At 44.3% G+C, this 23,785-nt stretch overlaps 4 protein-coding genes across 5 annotated transcripts; 1 reads left to right on the top strand and 3 right to left on the bottom strand.

Annotated features, from left to right (window-relative positions):
* LOC8059152 lies at positions 373 to 1,470 on the top strand. Its single transcript, XM_002458326.2, has 2 exons — positions 373 to 659; positions 773 to 1,470. The coding sequence occupies exons 1-2, from the start codon at positions 438 to 440 to the stop codon at positions 1,205 to 1,207; spliced, it is 657 nt and encodes a 218-aa protein (XP_002458371.1). The 5' UTR covers positions 373 to 437; the 3' UTR covers positions 1,208 to 1,470.
* LOC8059151 (AP-1 complex subunit mu-2) lies at positions 4,027 to 9,118 on the bottom strand. The gene is made up of 11 exons (XM_002456173.2): positions 8,722 to 9,118; positions 8,483 to 8,632; positions 8,334 to 8,396; positions 8,073 to 8,249; positions 7,879 to 7,982; positions 5,636 to 5,743; positions 5,456 to 5,552; positions 5,261 to 5,358; positions 5,034 to 5,175; positions 4,821 to 4,943; positions 4,027 to 4,573 (listed from the first exon to the last, which is right to left on the bottom strand). The coding sequence occupies exons 1-11, from the start codon at positions 8,848 to 8,850 to the stop codon at positions 4,475 to 4,477; spliced, it is 1,290 nt and encodes a 429-aa protein (XP_002456218.1). The 5' UTR covers positions 8,851 to 9,118; the 3' UTR covers positions 4,027 to 4,474.
* On the bottom strand, positions 11,309 to 15,466 carry LOC8068071 (farnesyl pyrophosphate synthase). The gene is made up of 11 exons (XM_002456172.2): positions 15,139 to 15,466; positions 13,740 to 13,880; positions 13,558 to 13,644; positions 13,174 to 13,290; positions 12,996 to 13,084; positions 12,786 to 12,837; positions 12,597 to 12,692; positions 12,471 to 12,515; positions 12,267 to 12,356; positions 12,025 to 12,096; positions 11,309 to 11,758 (listed from the first exon to the last, which is right to left on the bottom strand). Exons 1-11 carry the CDS (start codon positions 15,289 to 15,291, stop codon positions 11,630 to 11,632), a joined length of 1,071 nt encoding a protein of 356 aa, XP_002456217.1. The 5' UTR covers positions 15,292 to 15,466; the 3' UTR covers positions 11,309 to 11,629.
* On the bottom strand, positions 19,080 to 21,502 carry LOC110433479 (E3 ubiquitin-protein ligase At4g11680-like). Of its 2 annotated transcripts, none has more exons than XM_021455699.1 (3): positions 20,788 to 21,502; positions 20,262 to 20,622; positions 19,080 to 19,672 (listed from the first exon to the last, which is right to left on the bottom strand). In XM_021455699.1, the coding sequence occupies exons 1-3, from the start codon at positions 21,243 to 21,245 to the stop codon at positions 19,529 to 19,531; spliced, it is 963 nt and encodes a 320-aa protein (XP_021311374.1). In that variant the 5' UTR covers positions 21,246 to 21,502; the 3' UTR covers positions 19,080 to 19,528. The 2 variants fall into 2 exon arrangements, with proteins under 2 accessions (XP_021311374.1, XP_021311373.1); XM_021455698.1 differs by having other exon boundaries at positions 20,262 to 20,631; positions 20,788 to 21,501.

Raw genomic sequence — 23,785 nt, 5'->3', positions numbered from 1 at the left:
TATACTCGTCAATAGTACTTTAATAGATTACTAGGGAGCGACTCAAACAACGAGTAACTAGGACCTATGTGAGAATCATATGACTTTTGGAGATGCCTAGATGTGGTTAACATTATTTATTTCTGAAGTTAATTTTTGTTTTTTGCGAACGCAAAGTTTTGTTATCTATAAATTTTCTTAAAAATTGGTACTTCGTCATAATAAAACTGCAAGGGTACGAAGTAGGCGACCTACAATGAAGGGTAACCAACCAGAGCAACCCGGAAAAACTTATGGCCAATTTTCGCCTGCAGTCAACTCCCGTTCGACCTCTTTAGCAGCAGCACGAATTTTTGGGACACGAATGACGTCCATTTATAGCCATTTCACGCCCTTTGCCTCTCTTGTTTACCTCACGGTCATTCCAAATCCGAGAGGACCGCCGGCCGTACCACGCAATGTTCCGATACCTCGCTCCTCTGATTCTCGTCGCCGCCTTGGCGGCGTCTACGACGAACAAGTCCGTTGATGCCCGCGTGGTCCACCCCATCGTCGGCCCCGACACCCAGGCTGACCTCGAGGCCGCCGGCCCATCTCCCGCCGACGACGGCGACGACGGCCGCCGCCTGATCGGCACCGCCGGCGGCGGCCACGATGAACTCGTAGCGCTATGCCAACAGGTAGCAGATGATGCACTGCACCCACGAAGAATTGAATTTGATTTCTTCTTGAATATGAAGACTTAATTACAAATGTGGCAACGCAACGCATGGTATGGTAATGGCATGTGCAGCTGCACTACAAGACATTGTGCACCACGATGACGACGCTGCCCGGGGTGACGACGCCGGAGCAGCTGCTGGACACGGCGCTGCGGATTACAGGGGTGAAGGCGGCGATGGCGGAGACGAAGCTGGACGAGGCGATAAAGTCGTCGGGCGGCGCCCAGGCGGGTAACCCGCTGATGTCGTCGCTGGAGACGTGCAAGGAGAGCTACGCGTCGCTGGTGGACTCCATCAACACCTCGCGGGACACGCTCAAGAGCGGCGGCAGCAACTCGGACCTCATGACGGAGCTGTCCGCGGCGGCCACCTACTCCACCGACTGCGAGGACACCTTCGAGGAGCGGCCGGAGCTCGTATCGCCCATACCCGGGGCGCAGCGCCACATCAGCCGCCTCGTCAGCAACTGCCTCGACCTGGCAGCCACCATTAAGGAGGAGCCCTAGACGAGACGCCTATATATGATATATATGACGTAGACACTGTAGCCAGGCCGCCGCTTGCATGCATGCATGCATCGACGAAGACACGCAGTGCAAGCGAATTACATACATGTATGTTTATTATGTGTATCTCTGCTACTAGTGTACATTGCTCGATCTGTTGTACATGCCATATGGGGAACGCTGCGGTGCGTTTGTAATAGGCTTGTGTTTATGTTTACTATAATCACTTTCAGCATATATAGGTGTTCTATTTATTAGAAGAACAACCCACCGAGGAGTTTTTATATAAGAAAGACTGAGGGTATACATGACGAAACAGATGGTTCGGCCTTAGCCCAATCTGACACGGCACTACCTCCTAGTCGTGTCGTGTCGTCTCAGGGCACTGTGCCTAGCTCCCTCTTATAGTACTCCAACCACTTGTTGAGCTTGGCCATGGCCACGACCAAGGCCCGATGGTGGCCTATCATGGGCGAGTCGGGCTCCTTGCCCTTGGCTCTTTTGGTAGTTGAATCCATGCATGTTAGCCAAGGGCATGTACTACCTCTAACTTGCATATGTGGTATCTAAATTTGTTGTAAAGTGTTTCTAAACACAATTAGACCAAAGATAGGGAGTGTTGATCGAATAGAGAACAAAGGAGGAGAAGGAGATGAGATAAAGTGACGATATGTGGGCTCCACATAAGAGAGTGAGGACAAAGATAAGATTGAGGTACCGTCTGTGAGCCTCACATGCCCGGTGCACATGCCAGGTGCACAGTTCAACCTCGTGTGCCCCGATTAGCAAGTTTTTTTGGGGGGGGGGGGGTCCTAGATCTGCATATTTGAAAGTTAGGAGCCTCGATGTCACTACCATGCAAGTGTAGGTACCTCATGTGACCCATTTAATAAGTTTAAGACCTCAATATGCAATGTTGGAGGTTTGCTACCTAGATGACACCAATGTGCAAGATGTACTGGAGCGAACCTTTCAAATCCATGTTAGTGATAGTCATCATGCCACGTAAGCATATGGAGTAGGTCAAAACCTATTTGGACCTGTGTTGAAGTCTAGGACAAGTGACATCCAGAAATCAAAATTTGAACGCTTGGTACCTAGATGACAATGACTCCCAAGTTTTACGACCGTTAATATATTTTACTCTTTATAGAAAAATAAAACAATCAAGATAGCAATGTTTTTAGAGAAACCAGCTAGATCAATTTTTTTTTCTCTCATGATATATAGAGTGTTAAAACTAGCCAGGCCGATAATGAAACCAGACTAAGCCGGTTTTTTCTAGGAGCCCACATTAGCATATTTTGCCAACGGATATACATTTAGACTCCCTTTAGAATGTGGGTTTTTTTTTTTGGGTTCCTGCCTTATTTCTGCGAAAAATAAACTGATTTCTATGAAATTTCTATATGAAATTCCTGTATTCTAAAGGCACCCTTACAGTTGGACTTGGAGATGCGGAGCCACTGCAACGCGTTCATGTTCCTCCAGAGTCGGCAGCCTGAATCCCCATCCCCCAGGGCATTGGCAGCCATTGGCATGCATACGGCGAGTGGAAGCGCCGAGCTGCAGATGTGGCGAGCCTCCTCCTGATCGCCTCCGTCTGTAGCGTGAGGTCCAGCGACCGCAACTGGCCACAGGCTCTCTAGCTCGTAGAAATTAGCGCTGCCGACCGTGTATAGCAGTCAGCATAGCTGGAATACATGTGCAACACTCGGCAGCTGCATGAGACAGGATATCGGCCCGCCGGGAACGACTCGTAGGAGCGGCGTCCACGAAAGCTGCAAGAACCTCATCTCCTCGAGCGTCCCAACCTCCTGTGGCAGCGCTACGGACGGAGGTTTGTGTTGTCAGACGTCGAGGTGCTGCAGGTCCCACAGAGCGCTGGTGTCCACTGGAAGCCCCCGTGTCAACTTATCTGCCGAATCCGTATTCAGCAGTGTTTTCAAAGCAGAGACATGATTGTGCATCAACGACTGCAGTCCTCAATCGTCGCAGCGTCCGGCTCCCTAGCCGCCACGGATTCCATCCACCCCTGCTCGATAGCAGCGATGCTGACAAAGAGATCCACATGATCCCTCCCCGCTTCCCAGCTTCCTCATGTCCCCCTACACATGCTGGCACGGATGAAGCTGTCGCAGGACTACCTAGACATGCTGGAGAATAGAACAAACCCCGTGAAAGGGCCAAAAACGAAATCGAACAAGGATCTGACAAAATCCATGCACCAGGAGAGAGATGGGTGGGGGGAAGGAACCAAATTCCATAGGATCCAGGACAGAAAAAAAAACGCAAAGGAAATATGCATGAGAATCCAGAGAGAAGGAAATATGTATGAGAATGTTTTGCAGTGTCTCTTTACTACATGTGGCTTGATACGAATCCGACTCCTTTATTCAAAAACCACCAGTTGACCGACCAATCACAAGGTTTGGTAAGGATTGTTTTTTTTATTTGAATACACTTCAATGCATGTATCTTGAAATAAATTAAAAATTAAACATAGTCCCAATCTACTCTAGCACATGTGGATCGGGGTCACATTGGGGTAGATACAATGTGGATCGGGGTCACATTGGGGTAGATACAAGTATATCCAAAGAAGACGTAAAGGTTGATGTATACGACAGGTTTACAAAATGAAATGGATGTTCATTACTAACTTCCTCAGAAAGGATTCTCAACTCTGAGACCGTGACACACTGACCTTTCTTAGAAATTAGAATACGCAAAAATTGGCATAACAGGGACTTACACATAGTTCCAACGAACCAGCGTCGTTGACCTCTCGGAAACAAAAATAGTTGAAACTAAAGAAGTCACAGTAAGTTTCGGTAGGTTTTCTTTCTTTTGCCTGGATACATGACAACGACATTTACAGTAAAGAAGGGCAAAATCGTTTCAACCTGCAGTTCAGAATCATCACCCAGTTATGGCAGTGTTTTGTTGAACTCAAATCTGCCCGTGTAAATACAGAATGAAACAAATCCAAGTTTGGTACCCACAAAAATAAATCAATAATAATACAAGTGAACTGAAAATTAAAATTATCCTCTCTTTTTTCCAAAACTATACTTGATGGGTAACTTACAATAACCAAGGTAAGGTGAGCCTAACAAGATGAACAAGCCCCAAGGGGGAAAACCTTGTATGGTCGGCAGAAGACTTCCAGGCTAGCATACAAATGCCAACTGGTTGCTGTGTCTCAGAGCAAATATGTATCTTGCAGCTTCATAAATGTCTTCCAGCAGCCAGAAAGGAGAAAACTCATATAAGTCTCAGCTCATATTCGCCAGCCATTGTGATATATCTAACCCAGGGGAGTGCCTGGTAACCACTCTTTTCAATTATCTTCAGATAACGGACCTGCACAATGTACAATATAGCGCACCATTCAGTAGCTGAACATTCCAGATAAGATACAATAGAAAGAATGCTGCTCCCTCCAATCCAAATAAGACGTTTTGGATTAGACACAGCTTTTGCTATGAACTTAGATGTACACTGTGTCTAGTTACATAGCAAAAGTAATGTATAAAGCCAAAACATCTTATAATTTGGAACAGAGGAAGTAGAACAATAGACAAACATCTTCAAACAGCAAACTTATTACCTGAATACCTGATACGGTGAAATATGGTATCTCAAATTTCACTCGTATCGGCGCCTTCTTTTCAGGGGCCCCTTCTTCCGCTGTTATGCTAGGAAGACTAAATTCTGCTCTGCACATGTATTCCTATAGGATGGATTGCTTCAGCACATTAGCACACTTCAAAATAGCAATAACATGGAAAAAAGAATTAATTTGGAATTGGATAGTAATTACCTTGCCACCAGGGAATGATTTTACTTTCCAGACCATTGCATCTCTCTCAGGAGCATATGCAGCAGAACCCATTGAAGTTCTTATATTTGGGTTTGTGGCATCTGAAGGAACAGGTACTTCAATTTCAACATTTGTTGCTGTGCTGTAAATGGAAAAAAGAAACCCATTCTTTAAAAAAGCCCATTCCTGCCACACAAGCAAATCTTGCTTTTGTAAATAGCGCTCACCTTCTTTCCTTGAACTGACTCCTTGCCTTCACCATGAGTTCTATACGGCTTCTAGAATGTTTCTCAATCTGTGCTTCGACCCAGATAAGAGGTTTTACCTAAAGGACATCAAATAAAGACATGCATGTGAAAACGATAAAGTGAAAACAATTCATATCTTCTATAAAGCATTCCAGAGTTGATCAGGAAGAGAACCTGAGTGCTAAGCCTGTATGTCATTAGATCAAAAGATCCATCAGGAGGTATGAACGATATAGTTCTGTCATTCTCGAATCTAGCCAAACGTACACACCTAAAAAGGAGAAGGGAAAATGGTCACACTGAATTAGTGATGCAACAGACTTGGTGAAGAAAAGAGCAATATTTTTTGCTTACTGATGAAATTTGATATCATCAAGGTCTATCGCTTTTCCTTTAGTTGCTCTGCCTTGAGCCTCCAAAAGAACCCTATCATTCAAGCCAAGTTTGCACTCCGGCATTCCACTGTTTCAAAATGTCTCACTGTTAGGGCAACGTATGTGTATTTCTGAATGCAAGAGGAATGTTAAGTGTGGCTGCGTAAAATGAGTAGTTCAAAAACCCTAGCTGGCAGGATCACTTTTAATATCATGAAGAAGAATACGTCAAATGAAAATAATAACACCATTCTCATTGCGTACATCTTGTTTTTAAAGTAGACCATGAGTCTCCACTCTCCAGTCCAGCTATTCTCGACATATTAAAATAGAAACACAACCAACATCTATACCACATCCGTCCCTGAAAGAATGTCATTCTAGGTTTGGACTAAATACATCAAATGAACATCTATTTATAGAAAATATTATCAACATTTCTATCTCCAAATAGGTTAATTATGGAAATATATTCTCTAGTCTAATAATGATACTTATTACACCTAATAAATATTACTCCCTCCATTATTGCATCTAAAAAGCCAAAATGCCTTATAATTTGGAATGGAGGGAGTAGTACTTTTTTTTATATATTTGGTCTAAATTGGTTCATCGACTCCTCGAAAAATGAGAATGACACTTATTTGGAGACAGAGAAGTACACCACAAATAAGAATTAGGTGCAGTACAAACATTACGAGCATAAACTATGTATTTTTCACCTTCCAAGTTTATCTCACTTCATGTTTCAACAAGTAAACATCTATCTGAATACTGATATAAAAAATCATTAAAATATTTCTAGGGAAAAATACATAAATAAATTATTGACCTCACAACTAGTCAATTTCCTGTAGTATACTCACCCTGGTAAAGACATCTAAACCTTCTTTTTGACATTTTATTGTTAGATAGTGATTGCTGATTGAGATTTCAACCTTTGTTAACTTGCTTATGAATATATTAGTTGGTAGGACTAGGATTCCTGCCGGAGTTGCTGCGAAGGTTGTAGGGGTGGAAGAGGAGAGGACGAGGTCCAGGGAAGCGTTGGCGGCGAACTGGCGCCGTGATGCACGGCGCAGGTGAGAGTGAGTGAGAGAGGCAGCTAGGGCCCCTGAGGAAGCTAGCAACCAATTTAGTTGCTTCTGCTTAATTCTTTCAATAGAATTTACAAATATTTATATCCCCTTCTATGCAACCTATTTTGCTAAATAACCAATTTGGGATAAATATAAATTACAAATAGTAAATAAAGATAATTGGGCTGATAGCCCATCTCAACCAGGCGCCTTATGTGGGCCAGCCTCTAGCCACGAGTACGCCAGCGTATGTACTGGACGCCGGTCCAATACAAGAATTCACAGAAGGGAATACAATGTATATCTCCTAAGATCAATACATTTATCTATTATCTAAGATAACAGTGAAGGAGACATTTTCTGCTTAAGTAAACTTTGAAGTTGACAAAAGCAATTGCTAGCTAATGAAACAATATATCAAAATATTTATAGCATTAATAAAATTCTATCCCAACAATATGCATACCTGGCAATCCCAGGGTATTCATTGTGTTCTCTGTGACTCATTTCAAGACTTGTACGGTTATAAACTTATATTATACCCCATAAGCATGACAAAACTATCAATAGCTTGCAAGGAAAATAAAGATGGAGACTCTTCAAGGCTAGGAAAATATACAAGCTTCCAAAATAAAAAGAAACAAAAATGAAGCAAAGTCATGTAAAGTAGAAATTTCAAGCAGGTTCCATCAAAAAGGAAAACACAAAAACCAGAAGTGAAATAATTACAAAATAAATACCTGGAACAAAGATTTGAGCATATAAGCTAGCAAGAAAAATAACTGTAATCAGAACTAGTAACACTGGACAACTAACATCCTTGAGCATAAATTTAAAAATTTCATCTCTTTCGATCACTAATCTACATCATAACAAAGAGAAGCCATAGTAATAAAAGCCCTGGTGTGATACCCCAATACAGAATAAAACCAGTAGATCTCAGGACTAAATTTGCCCATAGCAATGCAAGCTGTTTTCTATAAAAAAAAAATTAGAACAATAAATTGATCGCTTGTTTGAATAACAGAATTCTACAAGGGCTTAAATTATAGGTCACACTTATTTAGCTGTGTGATCATGTGATAAGTTAGTGTTTAATAATGTTTAGCAAGACAATGTCAAAAAGCTGACAATGCAAACTCACCTCAAATATGTTCGCATCTTCAGTGCACCAACCACATCTGATCTCACAATCTGCCCATTGCTGTTAACTAGAATGTTAACACTCTCCACTACATCCAAGAAGACCTGTAGATACAAAGTGCAGTGGTTTGTCAAGTACCATCACAGAACTGATTGCCTGCATGAAAAAGAGAGATAGTAAATAGTGAATCTTACTTCATTCTTCTTGTACCGGATCCCCTCGCTTCTCCATGACACAGCATTTGTCACGGCCATGGGTGGACGCTGCGTGACCTCCATCCTGTATGCATCTGTCTTGATGAACTCACTCAAGATCTTCGCCTCCGTGTATTGTGGGTACCCAAAATCCATCATCTCATCAAGCAACTCATACTGTACACACAAAATGGGCACCCCATTCTGTCAAATCCCAGCAATGGCACATCAAACAGAAGAAGTACTTGAAATTTTGCTTACCACGACGACGAAGTTATCTCTGAGCGACTCCTCCTCCAGCTCCTCGAAGTAGTGCTTAAACACCTGTACTCACGCACAAGTAGCATGAACAACAGGCGGCACAATGTCATCAATGATTCTCTGCAGACAAGGGGGGCGAGGGCACGTACATCTACGACACGGTGGAGGAAGAGGAGGATGCTGGCGGCGTTGCAGTTCTGGCGAGCGGCGGTGAGGAGGAAGACATTGTTGTGCTGGATGAACATGTAAGTGACGCCAGCGTCATCGTAGACCACAGGCGAGTGCACTTCCGAGTCGCCCTACCCATTCCACGAGAACTCAACACCAGGGCCGCACAGATCTCAGGAGTAGACAGCAGACGGGGCGCGAGGGCTGATCGCCCACTTACCTCCTTGTCGAGGAGCTTGGTGAAGAAGCGCTCGGCCTGGAGCGCGGAGACATCGCCGCGGTAGTCGCGCCAGACGAGGACGCGGCCCTTGATGTCCAGCAGGAAGAGCGCCGACACGGCGCCCGCCATGGTGGTGGGGGGGCGATATCGTCCTCGCCGCCCACCGGATCTGGATCTGCACGCCCCCGCCTGCGCCTCTCTATCTGCGGCCAGCGGCGGCCATGCGGGTGCGGGGGCGCGGGGGAGGAGTGCTCTCGGATCTCGCCTGCCGCACCGGCGCCCGACGTGCTCGCGCGGCGCGGTGCGGTCTCCGGTGCTTGGGTTGGATCGAAGTTGGAAACGCAAGGACCCGGAAACGGAAGTGGAGAGGGTGAGGAGAGCGCAGGATCCGGGTGTCTTTCTTACGTCCCACTGGACGGTGGGGCCTGGATGCTAGTCCTAGCGAAGCATTTTTCCAGCATTTCACATTTCAGGCACACCTGGGTTGTACACTTGTAGTTGTACCGATATTCTAGTTTGGTAGGGTCTCCTGATCCTATGTTCTATGGAGCAATTTTTCAGAGCTGAAATCATTTTTAAGAAAAATATTTGACAAAAAAGCTCATATAGTAAGTTTATAATAGTTTATATTAATTCTTGTGAGGAAGAGCGACAAGAAAAATGTATTTTCCAGTTCCGGCTCCTCGAAAAAAAAATTGACTTGGATTCCTTCTCAGTGTTTATAAGGAACGTTTTTAATGGCCATTTTGCTTGTCTCCACAAAGAGTTGCAAGAAGCTAGAGCAATATGCCACAAAGATCTTTCATTTGAAAGGTGTTTTCTTTTTTCGATATTGAAAGGTGCCTTCCGATTTATGCTAGAAATAAAAATTGTTTAAATAAGTCTAGAGTTTCTATGTTGGCAAACAAACCCTAGAAAAGGAGGAAGAAAATTACAGTACCTTGGCACTCATGTTTTTTTTTTCATATGCATCCTCTATTATTGATTGCTAATTTCTTGTGGAACCTTGACGGAAGAGACCATCAAAAAGATGTTCATTTTCCATATATCACAAAAGACCCAGATTTTTTATTCAGTGTAATAGAACCTAGCCAGCACAACACATATCATTCGAAATCCAGCAACCGTCAATAGAATGAATGTGATATCGCTAGATGAACATCATGAGACAATCTTCCTTGATTTGACTAGACAAATCCTTAGCTTTGTGAAACATGATTGATGTCACCAAACCTAGCGATTGAGAATAAAACCCTACATGATGACATCATCATTTACTTCAATAGAGCATATCTGAAACCCAATATAAACCTTGATCACACTTTTATTCTATTGTTTGTTTTAACTAGTAGTTTCGATGTATCTTTTAGGAACTTCAATCCTACCCTAAGTATAAAGTATATAAATTAAATCAAAATCGTTAACTCATGCGCTAAAAACTGAAGATGCTAAGACCATGGTCAGCCCATGCAACAAAGCAGTGCTCTCCATTCACATCTTTTGTATCTCCAAATAAGAATCTCCATATTGATCAATTTTCCTTGATAGCCCATGCAAGGAGATCCACTGACCACTACCATAGCTGGATAAACTAGCATTGAGGCGAAAAGAAATTGCACTAGCACTTTACACTAGCCTAGGTAAACAACTCAGTTTTCCACACAAGATACAATCGGTTATCTCGTCAATGAAAGGTGGAATTGAAGTACTTCTATTGATAACGTATGAAGTGAGGGGCGAACCCCATAGTTAACAAATTGTCTCCCAAACATCTTTAGAAAATGGGGCGTCAAGATCAGCCAAATCACCAAAGCTGATGCTCAAGTCGTTCGGATTAATAGTGTAGTCCTAGTCTTTACTAGTGCCCAAGAGTCCAACAGTATCGAAATCATCAATTATCTTTGCTTTATCGTCATGACCAGTAACCAACATTTCCTCATCAATCAGTTTGGAGATGAAATTCTCCTCCTAAGGTGCCTAGCATGAATCTGAAAAGATCAAAGGGGCAAGTATTAGCATTGCCTTCCTTTAAACGACGTATATTTACCCATGCTAACGCTATGGAAAAAACTAAAAGATATTTTTTTTAAAAAAAGGAAATAACAATGTCAAAAGGCAAAAGCCTAAGATTAACATGAGAAATGCGATAAACACCACATATCAACTCTATGCTTCCAGAACAAAATTCTTAACAATATTTCAGCAGGCCTACATACATCATTGTAGCAATAATCATATTCTGTTCCTTTTCCTCCTCTCCAATGCATACTGGTGATAGAACTTTGTATTGCGATCACCTCTTTCATTAACATGGTCGTGTTGCTTCTATTATAAGTCCTTTTGTTCCTCCAGCCTCTCTAGCAATGGCAATCTCATCGGGCATTTAGGCTGCAGGAAATAATAAGGCAGAAATCAAAGGATCTGACCGTGGCTCAGCATCTTGTTGCATATGGGCAGCACATGGCCCGAACTCCTGGTGTGCGGCAAGCAACTCGGCCAAGTACTAACTGCAAGAAACCAATGGCAATTATCAAAGCTATGGTAGTATCATCAATCAATTAAACCAAACAAGAAAAGGGGGGGCAAAGAAGCAATCTTGGCATCAGTAATTGCTGAATAAAATCACAGAAGAGATACATGCGCAGCTCTGCTTATCAACACTCGACGTCTTCTCAAATCCTTTTGGAGTTGAGAAGGACGAACAACCCAGGAACTGTGGATGCGTTGGTGAATGGTGACACAAGCTGGTTACACATCCCTAATAGCACTGTGCTTTATTATATTCAGGTGTACGGTACAACAGGAGAATGAAAACACAAAACAACATAGTACAAATTACTCGACCGCATCAATCAAGTATAGTAACTTGATGCAAGCGTCGATGGAGCAGCTTCTCCACGATCTGGGTCTACTTGTCCCTCTTGTAGATCTTGTGAAGGAAGGACTTCAAAACAGTCTGAACTGCCTTGCTCGGCTGGGCCTCGATGTCGGCAATCAGCTTGTTGTAACTCTCCCTCTCGTACTCATGGAAAACCTCCTGGATTTGTATCAATCAGGAAAGGACGTCAGCAAAACAGCACATATACGGAACACAGAGTGTTGGGGATCAGCCACATGTAAACGTAAATGCATACAGCCACAAGCAAACAATATGGGCATTGTTTCAGTGCCTTTAACCAGGTCAGTGCATCATGACCATCATATGTTGGATTTAATTGTTTCCAGATAATAACAATGAACCGTGATGCTTACATGGTTGACTCGAAACAATAAATCCTAAGAAAATGGAATGGTCAGACAAACCTCCAGTTTAAGCTCTTTGTACAAGTCCTTCACCTTTGCAACACACGCTGGATCAGACTTTCCATAATTTTCCTGTTTGAACAGACATGAAGGATTTTTTTTACTTTGTCGTTTATGCTTGAAAAAATTGGCCAATTCAATAGTGCTTACAAACATAATTTTCCTGTCTGAACAGACATGAAGGATTTTTTTTTACTTTGTCATTTATGCTTGAAAAAATTGGCCAATTCAATAGTGCTTACACACAGAATGCTCTTTTGGTTCTCATCAGCACGTTCAAGAGCTTGCACAACTAGCCAGGAACATTTGTAGTCTTCAATGTCAGTTCCGATCTGTGATAAGAATAGATACTGATGAGACAAAGTTCAAGAAAACAGGGCCATTGCAATAGACCCAACAGTAACACTCATTCTAGATAGTAAAAAGTAAAGGTGCAAACAACTAACCTTGCCAATGAATTCAGGATCACCAAAACAATCCAGATAATCATCCTGTAGAGAAATATCATTAATCAGAGGTAGTACAATATCGCAAATCCATATCCTTTGGCCTTCGAAAAACAAGAGCATTACCTGAACTTGAAAGTATGTTCCCATTTCAACGAGAATGTTCTTTACATCACCAAAGTTGTCCAAGTTCTCACCAGCCAGCAGCAATGCACATGCAACCTTGAGTGGAGTAGAAACTTGTTACCACACTCATCAAATTAAAATGCTAACATCCAGATGACTGAGAGGAATATATAGAGCAATAACTCTTACAGGAAGGTAAAATGAATAATAAGCTGTCTTGTACTGAACGATGCGGCGGTGACTGTGCAAAATGGAAACCATTGATAGAAATTAGCACAAATAAAGATTAGTATGTCCCAAATTTGAGGTGCTAAACACATAATAAAAACTCATTCTGGAAACTATACAATAAATCATGCAAGGAAACAAAGCATGTGAATACAGTGAACATAAACTTACACTGTCAAGTTATATTTAGTTAGATCCTTTTCACCCTCGTGGGTAGTGATAAGATCCAACAATTGCCCTGAAGCTGTCTTGAACTCAACCTGAAAACATAAAAAGTGAATCAGTCATATGTAAGAAGCATCCAGTATTCGTAGCATGAATAAATTATTATGTCAGAAGATATGATTACCTCATTGAATAGGTCAATAAGATCAACATAATATGGCTTTCCTTTGAAGTGGCGTTGAAGGATTCGTGAAATATGATTGCGAAGGATAATCCCATCATTTACAGCAATAAGGCCAACCTATTGCAAACAAAACGTGGGCAATAGGTTTCATACACTAGTATAAACAACCTCCCTTGAGGAAATGAAACAGAATCATGGAACATGAATAAGTTAGTTAAGAGGAGATATGACAGAAACATGGCTTAAGAGAAAACTGATGGATGGATTATTATATAACTCGGGTTTAACACCAAACTTTTCAAGTAAGACCTTAGTACAGCCATCAAAACAAGAACCAATAGAAATAATTTGGTAAGTAGAAAGGATAGATGCTTCTGATCTAACCTGTGGCACTCTAAACCAGCAAGGCTGGCCACGCCGTGTCTGGGAGTTGTCCATAATATCATCAAGCACAAGAAAATAAGCTTGAAGCTGCAAGATAAGAAATATATTTAAAATTCCAAATTAGCAGAAAATTCAATCTATTACCATTAAAAATGCTTGAAAACAACACCAGCAGGATGTACCCATTCGATACACCAGCCAAGGGTGCAGGCAAGAAATGTCTCCTCCTTGCTCAGAACATCAACACCCTTCAATATCTTGTAGCTATCGATGACAGAGAGCCCACGGTTGCACTTTCCACCGAGCACATTGTAATCCACCATCTACTCCAGAAGAAATAAACAAGTCAAAAGGTTATCCGAGCTAGTGATATATTATTCTCTGATGTTAACCCAAGAAACCAAAAGAAAGACATCATCAGAAACAATGGGATCCATTATGTAGATTTCCAGTTTCAGTTGATTTCCTTCTCTGCAGCAGAAACTGCAAATCAAAATGGCAATTAGTGGACAATCATTATAAGACCTGTCTGCTGAACTCCATCAGTTCTTTTTTCCCCCCTGACCATTACTTTCAGCATTTTGATATTTTCTCCTTTATTCAGTGCATGGTCACATGTAACTCAAATACTAAATTTTCAAAGAAGGTTGTCTGCTCAGCTTAATAGCGTCCAGGGAGTATTTCTTTCTAAAAAAACGTGGAAGTTTACCCGAGTCCTAGATCAGTATAAAAGGTATGCTCCAATGGAAACATATCAAATACCCATTATACTTGGGTCAAAAATCAGATGAGATTTTGGACACTAAAAGTAACTAATCACCAGCCTAATTTGCTACCCAAAGCATCCTCTAACTGTAACCAGAGGTAGTGTGAAATATCAGGAATAACAGCTAAAAACCAGAAATTAACTAAACTGTAGTGAGCAAATTATTAGTAAGGGAAGTTACTTTTAGTAACGGGTAACAGCAAATTTCAACCCTATTGGGCCTTTATCCTTCGATAGCTTACACTAAACCCAAAGTAGAAGACACAGCACTTGTTTCACGTTTCCTAAGTCTCCATTTTTGTGTGACAGATATACAAAGAGAGACAGATCACCCACTCTTTTAATCAACCCAGGCAGACTAGTAATTCTAACACGTTCAAACTAATCTAAACAGAATCCTTCGTGTTTATGTACTCCCTCCATCTCTGAATAAATCAATTCTTAGAGGTGTCTTTTTCAAGTTTGACCGAATTTATAGAAAAAAAAAACATCAAGATGTATATGAACCTAAATTAGTACGTATCGTGATCATTTGTTAACATAAATATCTGTGCTCTTTTCTATAAATTCTGTCAAGCGAACGAAAGTTTGACTTATGACGACTCCGGTAATTGATTTATTCATTCAGTGAGAGAGAGTACTCTGACTCCGATACTCATAACCCTCAACCGGAAGAATTCAACGGCCAGCCAGATCCTCGGAATCACCGAAAGCCCATAAAACTCTGTAGAAATCGAAAGAACCGACGGGACCGCCGGAGATCAATTCAAGCCGACACCCACAGCAAAACTAGGGGGAGGAGAAGAGAGCATTACGCGGTCGATCCACTGGAGCGACTCGTCGGTGAACTCGAAGGCGGGGTCCTGGAGCATCTCCTCCTTGAGCTTGCTGTATGTCTCCTTAAACGCGGCCTTGGTGTCGGCGCCGCCGGAGCCGTTGGCCACCACCACCACCTCCGCTGTCGCCATTGCAGCCTCGGGGTCAGACCTCACCTCACGACGGCGGCCGCGGGAGGAGGAGACGAGGAGGGAGCGGAATTCTGTGGAGATGGGGATGCTTTGGCAAGAGGTGAAGCGAGGCGCGGGCGCCGCTGTGCGTGTGCTGCCGCCGCACGGGATTGTGGTGCGGTTTCGAGCGAACAGGGTTTGTGGGCACACGTTTATTTATGGACGGGAGGTGCCACGAAGACCGTGACGGCGACAACTGTTGGGTGATGGGCTGGTGGCAGTGCCACTATGGAAAATTCAAAACAAAAACATTGAAGAAGGGCAACGCTACACCTCACTCAATTCTTCCCTTTCTCTTTCTTTCTTTTCTTTGTCTCCCACGGTCTTAGGCCTCGTTTAGTTCCCAAATTTTTTAAACATTATAGCATTTTTATTTTTATTTGATAAACATTATTCAATCATGAACTAACTAGGCTCAAAAGATTCATCTCACGATTTATTAACAAACTGTGCAATTAGTTTTGGTTTTTATCTATATTTAATGCTCCATACATATGTTGCAAGATTTAATGTGATGTGGAATCTTAAAAAAATTTAGCTACTTTTTAGAACTAAACAAAGCCTTATAAAAATTTCTTTATGAGATAACACAAGTCAGTGGAAACAGGAGAGACGTTGACGAGGCAAAGGCGACGTCGCCAGAGCAAGCTGCGGCCGTAGCCGTGGAGCTCCGGCGAGACACTGCAGTACTGTGGTGTAAGAAAAAGACATAGGGTTTGAGAAAAATACTAAAATTTGTACCGTAAAGTGAATATACTATGAAAATATAATTAAGAAAAAAAATCTAATGATACTTAGTTAGTACTATAATAATAATTATTTTATAATATAAAGTTGGTCAAATTTAAAAAAGTTTGACTCTCCAAGATTCTTAGAATGACTTATAATTTGGGATGAAGGGAGTAGTTGTCTATTTCATCATTTATAAATTATTTAATGCTTATATATATAACTAAGATCAAACATGAATATAATTCATGTATCTTATCGTGTTGCTTGTGGATACAAATTACCCTATTCAAGCGTTAGTTAATTGTTACAAATAAAAGAAACTAGAATTATTATTATCTGAAAATAATATCAAATTGACCATGACAATAAGCAGGGAGTAAGCCATGGAGCCGCTGCTGGTTCCTCGTTTGTGCTAGACATGTGAAGGCGCGAAGACGGGCGCACTCGATCTGGAGAAGTTGCAGGACAAACCTGCTGCTGCTCGCGCGGGACGGTCGAGCTCGGCGGCGCCGGTGGCTGGAGGGTGGAGGACCGGCGACTGCCGCACGTGAAGGTCCAGCGGTGGCTGCCGCGCCCGCCGAATCTGCTTGCAAGCAGGAGGAGAAGACGCACGATTTTTGCGCAATCTCTCTTGCCTGCGTATGCATAGCTGATCCCCGCGTCGCCCACTAGCCACTGCGTCTCAGAGCACTGAGCACTACTTGTCGTCTCACGAAGAGACGGCTCCATTCTCTTCCTTCAATAAGGCCCTGTTTAGTTTGAGAAATTTTTTGAATTTTGCTACTGTAGCACTTTCGTTTGTTTGTACCAAATATTATTCAATCATAGACTAACTAGGATCAAAAGATTCGTCTTGCGATTTACAAGTGAACTGCAAAATTAGTTTTTGTTTTCGTCTATATTTAATGCTTCATGCATGTGCCGCAAGATTCGATGTGACGGGGAATCTTGAAAAATTTTGGAAACTAAACAAGGCCTAACTGATGCAACCCGGTTGTTTTTTTTTTTTGCAAATTTCATAACACGTACTCTCTTCGTTCAAAAAAAAGTATCGTTTTAGGTTTTCGTGCCATAAATTTGACTCGATTTATAAAAAATACGTGCAATATTTATATCTCTAAATAAATTTGTTAAAAAACTAGACCTAAAGATCTTTCTAATAATATTAATTATATATTATTAATATTAATATTTTTACTATATACTAGACATATGATTTTTGTGCAGTATTTAATTAAAGTTATTTTTCGGAAAACGAAAACGACGTTTATTTTGGGACGGAGGGAGAAGACGGCATCTGAAGGTCGGTTGTACGTGCCCTGAGATGTCGCTTTTCTAGTCAAGCCGGTCAGCATGTGAATTTTAGAGGCCATAACGGTTGTTAATGCATCCCCGCGTCCGTCCTCTTCTCCTCTGCAAGTCCAATACGAATTCAATGAGCTTCTTGCCGCCTTCGTGACGCCGCCCGCGCGCAGCATTCATGTCATGGCCGTGACACATGCCTATAGGGTTTGTGTGTGTGTGTGTGGCGGAGATCGCTGGATTTCCTCGCGGATAACTGAGGGATCAGCCAGTGTGACGCACGCACGCTCTTCATATGCTCGTCGCTATAAATCCGGCCGCTCGGGTCACTGTACATACACAGGCCTCGTGCAGGCCTGGACGTTCCGATCGAAGCCTACGAAACTCATTTCCACATCCACCGTGACCGTGCTCGTCCTTACATGAGGGGCAAAGTGGCGGAAAACGTGAGCGCGCGAAGCCGTAGGTCAGCCGGCGCATGGAAAACGTTAAGCCTTGACGCCAAACGTACGGTACATACTGGTCAGTCTCCTACTCGTCGTCGTCATCGTCCACCTTCCCTCCGGACGCCGGCCTCTGGGCACTCCACGACGAGCCAGTCGCTCGAGCGCCGGTTTTAGTCGTGCGGTCGTCAGGTCGTGCCCCTCCCACAAACTTTAATTTCGGTCGCAACTTCACCGTGCGTGCCGCAGCCAGCCAGCGAACAAAAGCCATCACACTCGCACACATTCGCCCGCACGAAGCATGCGTGCTGCTGACTTCGCTTACCACGTGTGAATGACCTGGACTCAGCTAGTGTGCTGCCGCTGTTACTGTTACTGACGTCTCCGGTCCGGTGGTAAATGAAACGGAGAAAAAACGAACGTTAGGCCGGATTCTGTTTCAAGAGAGGCGTTCACTCCAAAAACCAAAAACTTTTCAAGATTTCCCGTCACATCGAATCTTGCGGCACATGCATGAAGTTTTAAATATGGTCAAAAACAAAAACTAATTACACAGTTTACCTGTAAATCGCGAGATGAATCTTTTGAGTCTAGTTAGTCTATAATTAAATAATATTTACCACAAACAAACGAAAGTACTATAGTAGCCAAAATTTTTTCATTCCGGCAACTAAACAAGGCCAGAGAGATCGAGCGGCAAAGCCCTTTGTCATTGTGTGCTTGGACTTGGAAAACATGTAGTAGCTGGGCAAAGCACGTGACAGAGATAATAATTGGAATGTTAAACAGCGGATTCTGCGAATTACAGTAATGATGAAGGCTTCCGTCACCTGACTGGTACAGACACTCGCACACACGGAGCGGCGGGATGGCACGTCGATGCGTGACGCACTGAGCTCTGCTCTGCTGCAACTCAACTCTGCGCGACAATTTTGGCCTACGTACACGTATCTCCCACGGCATGGGCAGCCAAATTAAAAGGCCTGAATGTATTCGGCCTCGTTGGGCCAGGCCATGCACGGCACGAAAAACGGACCGAGCACGGAAACGGGCCAAGCCTAATCTGATATGGAGATCGGGCTTCTGTTCTAAAGGCCAGTCCAGGCCTTTCAACCGGACCAAATCCTGTTGGGCCCGACCACGTCTGTTGAACTTTTTATTTAAAATTTCGATGCATCCAAGGACAGTGATGACCGGATTTGCTAAGGTTAATAACGTCCGTCTGCTAAGGACAGTAATGACGGGATTTGCTAAGAAAACTTCGTATTTCCATTTGATCTCCAGCACACAGAAAAAAAAAGGTGCATTCAGTCTTGTACGAGTATATGAAGCAAGGGCACACAACACATTATACATACAAAAAATAAACCCTTTTTTTTTCTTTACACATTTCCCTTTTGATCTATCAAGTATACATATAGACTAAAAATGAATCAAACTCTCCTGCTACCTGCTTCAAGTGCAAGTGTACCCATCGTTTGTCAGCATCATGCATCTACTAATAGGACAGCACAGCACGGGGCCACGACCAGTCGACATCCTCGATCGCGAGAGAGGTGCCGGGCGCGCGGTCGTGGTATATGTAGGTGGCACATCCCGGCCGGCTAGTCTAGCTCTCCCTGCTGGCTGATCGGCGGGCGCAGTCAGCAGAGAGTGAGAGAGAATATACAGCATATCTGTAGGAAGGAGTGGAGTAGGCATCGATATCAATCACTTGTTCATCACTTGAGCTCTTGCTTGCAGAGAGGGCAAGAGGAGATGATCCTGAGCCACCTGTCCACGCACTTGAGGTGGAACATGTGCGTGCACGCCAGCTGCCGAACCTCCTCCTTCTCCCTGTACTGCGCTAGGCAGATGCAGCACTCCTGCACTCGCAGTTCAAGTTCACACAGAGTTCAGAAAACAATGCTACGCTAGCCTATGCTGCATGACTTTAAGCAGTTCAGTTCAGTCCACTGCAATCGATCGCAGTTTGAACATGACAGCGATCATGATAGTACTATCTGGCTATCTGCAAAGCCAGGATTAGTCTCCTTGCCTGCTCGGTTGTCGGTCACAAGAATAGCATGATGAACCGACTAAAGTACTAACCGCGCCATCCAAAAAGCAAAGTTAGGACTTGTTATGTTTAGTATCATCCAAAAAGGGAGCACGTTCTAATTTCGTACTCGCACGTTTCCACTTTCGCCTTACCCTATTCCGGCCTGATGCCCCGCGCACGCAGTTGAGTCCACCAATCATTTAATTTGTTTGGCGAATTTCTTCCTGGCCTCCCTTTTTCTACTTCTTTTTTTTTCTCATTTATATAAAATACCAATCAAAATTTTCAAAATCCTGCTAGGTAGAGTTGCTGCTACTGTGATCATCTACGCTATGCGTGCCTGTAAAAATGCAACAACTAAACTAAGCTAAACTAGCGTGCGATGGAGAGATCGGTGGATGCAATTTACTCGCCTGGTCATCGTGGTCCCGGTCCCTTGGGACGTCGGCGGCGGGCCCGGGCTCCTTGAACCGCCACCGGGGCAGCGCGGCGAGCTGCTCGTCGGAGGCGCCCCTGCCGACGGAGGCGGAGTTCATGTTGTAGCCGAGCGCGTAGCCGACCATGGGCACGAAGCAGCAGAGCAGGAGGAAGAGCAGGAACGGGAGCGAGTAGACGACGGCGTTCCAGGCCAGCAGGCTGATGCAGAGCGCGTACAGCCTCGGCGCGCGCTGGAGCGACCCCAGCCGCGCGTCGAACACCCACACGTTGCCCATCACGAACCACATCGCGAAGAAGAGCTCCAGGAACGCCCGCGCCTTGTTCATCAGATACGACCTGCTGTCCCTGCATTACATCGTTAAATAAATTCGCGCCAATCGCGCATTCCGCGCGAGAATAACCAAATTAAATCCCCCCAAATTAGTTTCACGTCGGCCGCGGCGCAAGCAGCGAATCGAATTTAATTTGCACGTACGTACGTACGTAGGTAGGTAGTCCTACCTCAGAGCGTCATTGGCGCCGCGCATCTCGAGGTCGCCGGAGAGCGCGTCGCCGCCTCGGCCGCCGGCGGAGGAATGCCGGTGGCGCCAATAGAGGAGGGGCAGGCTGAGCACGTTGCCGACGTTGTAGGCGGCGACCCAGAGGCGGAGCGGCCACGCGGGGCGCTCGGCGGAGGAGGTGGCGACGACGGCGGTGGTCAGGACCATCTGCGCGACGATGACGCCGAGCTCGAGCGCGAGCCAGCCGGGCGAGTTGAAGGGGTTGGAGCCCAGGTCGGACCTGGGCCCGTTCTGGTACTGGTACACCCGGCGCAGGAAGATGAACCACCGGGCCCTCGACATCCGCGCCACCGCGCGCATCGTGAACGCCGACATCCGGCCGCCTCCAGGCGCCGCCATCGCCGACGACGAAGAAGAAGAGGAAGAGGAGGAGGAGGAGGAGGAGGAAGGCGGCCGCATTGCTGTGGTGCGACGCCGGAGGGGCGCATTGGCATGGCGCTGCTTATTTTCTCCGGGAAGGATAAATGGTGGGAGGGGGAGGAGCGCGGGTTGGGTTCGAGATGGTGACCAATAATCTAACGGCTTTGCTTTGGCGCCAAGAGTAGGGGAAGGGGAGGGAGGGGAAGGTGGAGGGATACAAACGGTTGGCCTAACCGTCTCCTTCTTCTCCTCGCCATGCTTCCTTCCTCCTGGCTCTTTGCGCGCGCTTTCCAGTCTCAGGCTTGGCTTGTGTTTGGTTTTGTTTAGGTGGGAAGCAACAAGGGACGGCCCTGGTCATGGCAAAGCAGATGGAATAACTTTCTTTAATTTTCTTACACATTCAGATCACATCCCTTTGTTAATTAACGATATTTACTTGTTGATTTTTTTTCCCTCCGAGACATTCAGATTGTCAATCTTACTGGATCGACTGTCAGTTGCGAAAAACAATATTGGTGTTTAAAAAAACTTGATCCACGGTGGCTAGACAGCCTCCGAGTATTCTGGTTTAAGTTCTCACACAGATTGAGAAAACCTCTGAACCCTTGTCCCACACATACACAACGGCATCGCAAATAGACCTGTGTACTTTAGATGCGGGACAAATGAGGGAGTTTTTTTTTCTAAGAAAATTTAAAATTATGTGATTCGTAGTGATATTGTGTGAAGCAATCAGAGTGACTCAAAGGACGGTGGAAGGGGTCATCAGATGGTAAAGTCTCATCCTATTGTTCAATGGGACTGACGAAGCGCAAATGACACTCATCTTATTGTTAAAAAATGGAACTGACGAAGCACATCACCCACCACGAGACTTGATCCGTGGAGCTTTCGGTGGGGAACCAGAGCCCTTGTATATAGGATATAGGTTGCACGTCTCTGTAGATGTGGTACGCAACTACCACACGGGCTCATTCTGGTCTGTCGATCCTTTTGGTTGCGAAATCCTGTCTTCGACACGACGCTAGTCATATGTGTAGCGTATATATCTGGAACTTTCAAGTTTCAATAGAAGAATTGTCAGGTTTGACGACGAGAATCTGGTCAAAATATTTCCACACCCAAGTGTTTTCTGTAGTACGTGTACGACCGGCTGCTCGGTATATCATCGCCTGCAACATCTGTGTTTGTTGCACACCTGCCCTGCGTACTGCCGTTCCGTTTGGTGTTCTGCCTGCAAGTTCATCTGCTAGTCTTTTACGCCAAGGAAAGAATGCCTTTCGGCCTGTAATATGTCTTGTCGGTAACAGACAACAGGTCAACAACCATGGGATCCAGAGCCCAACTAAATGCCCGTGATCTGCACTAGCCCATGCGAATGTTGCCGTTGCGGTACGGGCCGAATAGAGCTTGTCTTGCAGCCCGACTGACATCAGAAGCTGCGCCCACGAAAGGGCTGGACTTAGCCCAGCAACGGCCACCCCCTGGCAGTGGGTCCAGATGGGCCATTGGGCCGACGCTTCTACTTTCTTCCCTGCTTCGTCTTTTCATCATGTTTTTTTTTCCCTTCCCAGAAATTTTTTCCCATTGTTATTATTATTATTCTCAATATAGTCATAGCGAGAGCCGAGAGCACTGATGATTCGATGGATGTCGGCAGTGGCCGGCCAACGACAAGCAGATTTTGACCTGATGTTCGTTTCTAGGTCTGTGAAAAAGTTGGACTGAAATGGATCTTTTGCGTCGGGTGCTCATTGGGCATTATTGGCATTTTCCCCCTCGCTGCACAGTACAGACGTCAGATGTGCAAGCACGAAAAATGGCCTGATGCCCTGATAGGGAGATGGCACAGCCGCAAATCTTCTCCTCTTGAAATGGCGAGTCATGATGATCCCGGAGACGTTGACCGCTCAGTGAGGAATAAGGCAAGACTGGAATCCTACTCTCTCGTTAGACAGACAGGGGAACATACTCTAGCCCCAGGGAAAACGACCCCCCAAAAGAAGGTTTGACATGCACGCACTGCTGCTGCTTGCTTGCATGGAGGAGAGTTGTTGGATCTTACTGTAGCATTTACAAGGAGAAGCTGGGCTTGTCAGTAGCTTGGACGCTCGAATCGCATGTATGCATGTATGTACATCAGCTGAATAATATTTCCTTCTGCTCCTAAAGAAAACGTGTATAGCTGAAGGGGACCAGATAGTGTGCTTGAGGATATTTCTACATACTTTTGCTTGCATAGATAGATGTATATATACTACCATTGTCCTCTGGTGATGACTCGTTTTTTTAAAAAAAAATAGTGATGACCGATAGATCTTGCATGCATATGTCAATTTTATCTCACTGTTGCTGTAGCCGTAATCACAACTTAGCTAGAACAGTTTGAAAGCCTCAGCAGCAACGTATGTACTCTATTTTCTGAAACTGATGCATACTAGCTGTTCTTGTGACAAGAACAATAAGTGTAATCTTACCGATGGGGGTCTCCTCGCTCATACTCATACCACGTTTAGTGCAAAAGGAAAAGGGAGCGTTGCTAAAATAAAAAGATCAGCTATCATCAGCTTTCACCGTGC

The sequence above is a fragment of the Sorghum bicolor genome, chromosome 3 (assembly GCF_000003195.3).
Source record: "Sorghum bicolor cultivar BTx623 chromosome 3, Sorghum_bicolor_NCBIv3, whole genome shotgun sequence".
Classification (NCBI taxonomy): Eukaryota; Viridiplantae; Streptophyta; class Magnoliopsida; order Poales; family Poaceae; genus Sorghum; species Sorghum bicolor.
The sequence above is the reverse complement of the archived record's forward strand: the minus strand, read 5'-3'. Positions and strand labels throughout refer to the sequence as shown.

Coding starts and splice junctions, on each gene's coding strand:
- LOC8059151 (XM_002456173.2), bottom strand. CDS start 8,850: ATGGCGGGCGCCGTGTCGGCGCTCTTCCTGCTGGACATCAAGGGCCGC. Junction 5,744..7,878: donor AAGATGCGAACATATTTGAG/GTGAGTTTGCAT, acceptor ATTTTGAAACAG/TGGAATGCCGGAGTGCAAAC. Junction 4,574..4,820: donor TCACCGTATCAGGTATTCAG/GTAATAAGTTTG, acceptor TACATTGTGCAG/GTCCGTTATCTGAAGATAAT.
- LOC8059152 (XM_002458326.2), top strand. CDS start 438: ATGTTCCGATACCTCGCTCCTCTGATTCTCGTCGCCGCCTTGGCGGCG. Junction 660..772: donor TCGTAGCGCTATGCCAACAG/GTAGCAGATGAT, acceptor TGGCATGTGCAG/CTGCACTACAAGACATTGTG.
- LOC8068071 (XM_002456172.2), bottom strand. CDS start 15,291: ATGGCGACAGCGGAGGTGGTGGTGGTGGCCAACGGCTCCGGCGGCGCC. Junction 13,291..13,557: donor GCTGGTTTAGAGTGCCACAG/GTTAGATCAGAA, acceptor TGTTTGCAATAG/GTTGGCCTTATTGCTGTAAA. Junction 11,759..12,024: donor ACAAAGAGCTTAAACTGGAG/GTTTGTCTGACC, acceptor ATACAAATCCAG/GAGGTTTTCCATGAGTACGA.
- LOC110433479 (XM_021455698.1), bottom strand. CDS start 21,245: ATGCGGCCGCCTTCCTCCTCCTCCTCCTCCTCCTCTTCCTCTTCTTCT. Junction 20,632..20,787: donor GGCGCCAATGACGCTCTGAG/GTAGGACTACCT, acceptor GATGTAATGCAG/GGACAGCAGGTCGTATCTGA. Junction 19,673..20,261: donor ACCGGGACCACGATGACCAG/GCGAGTAAATTG, acceptor CTGCGAGTGCAG/GAGTGCTGCATCTGCCTAGC.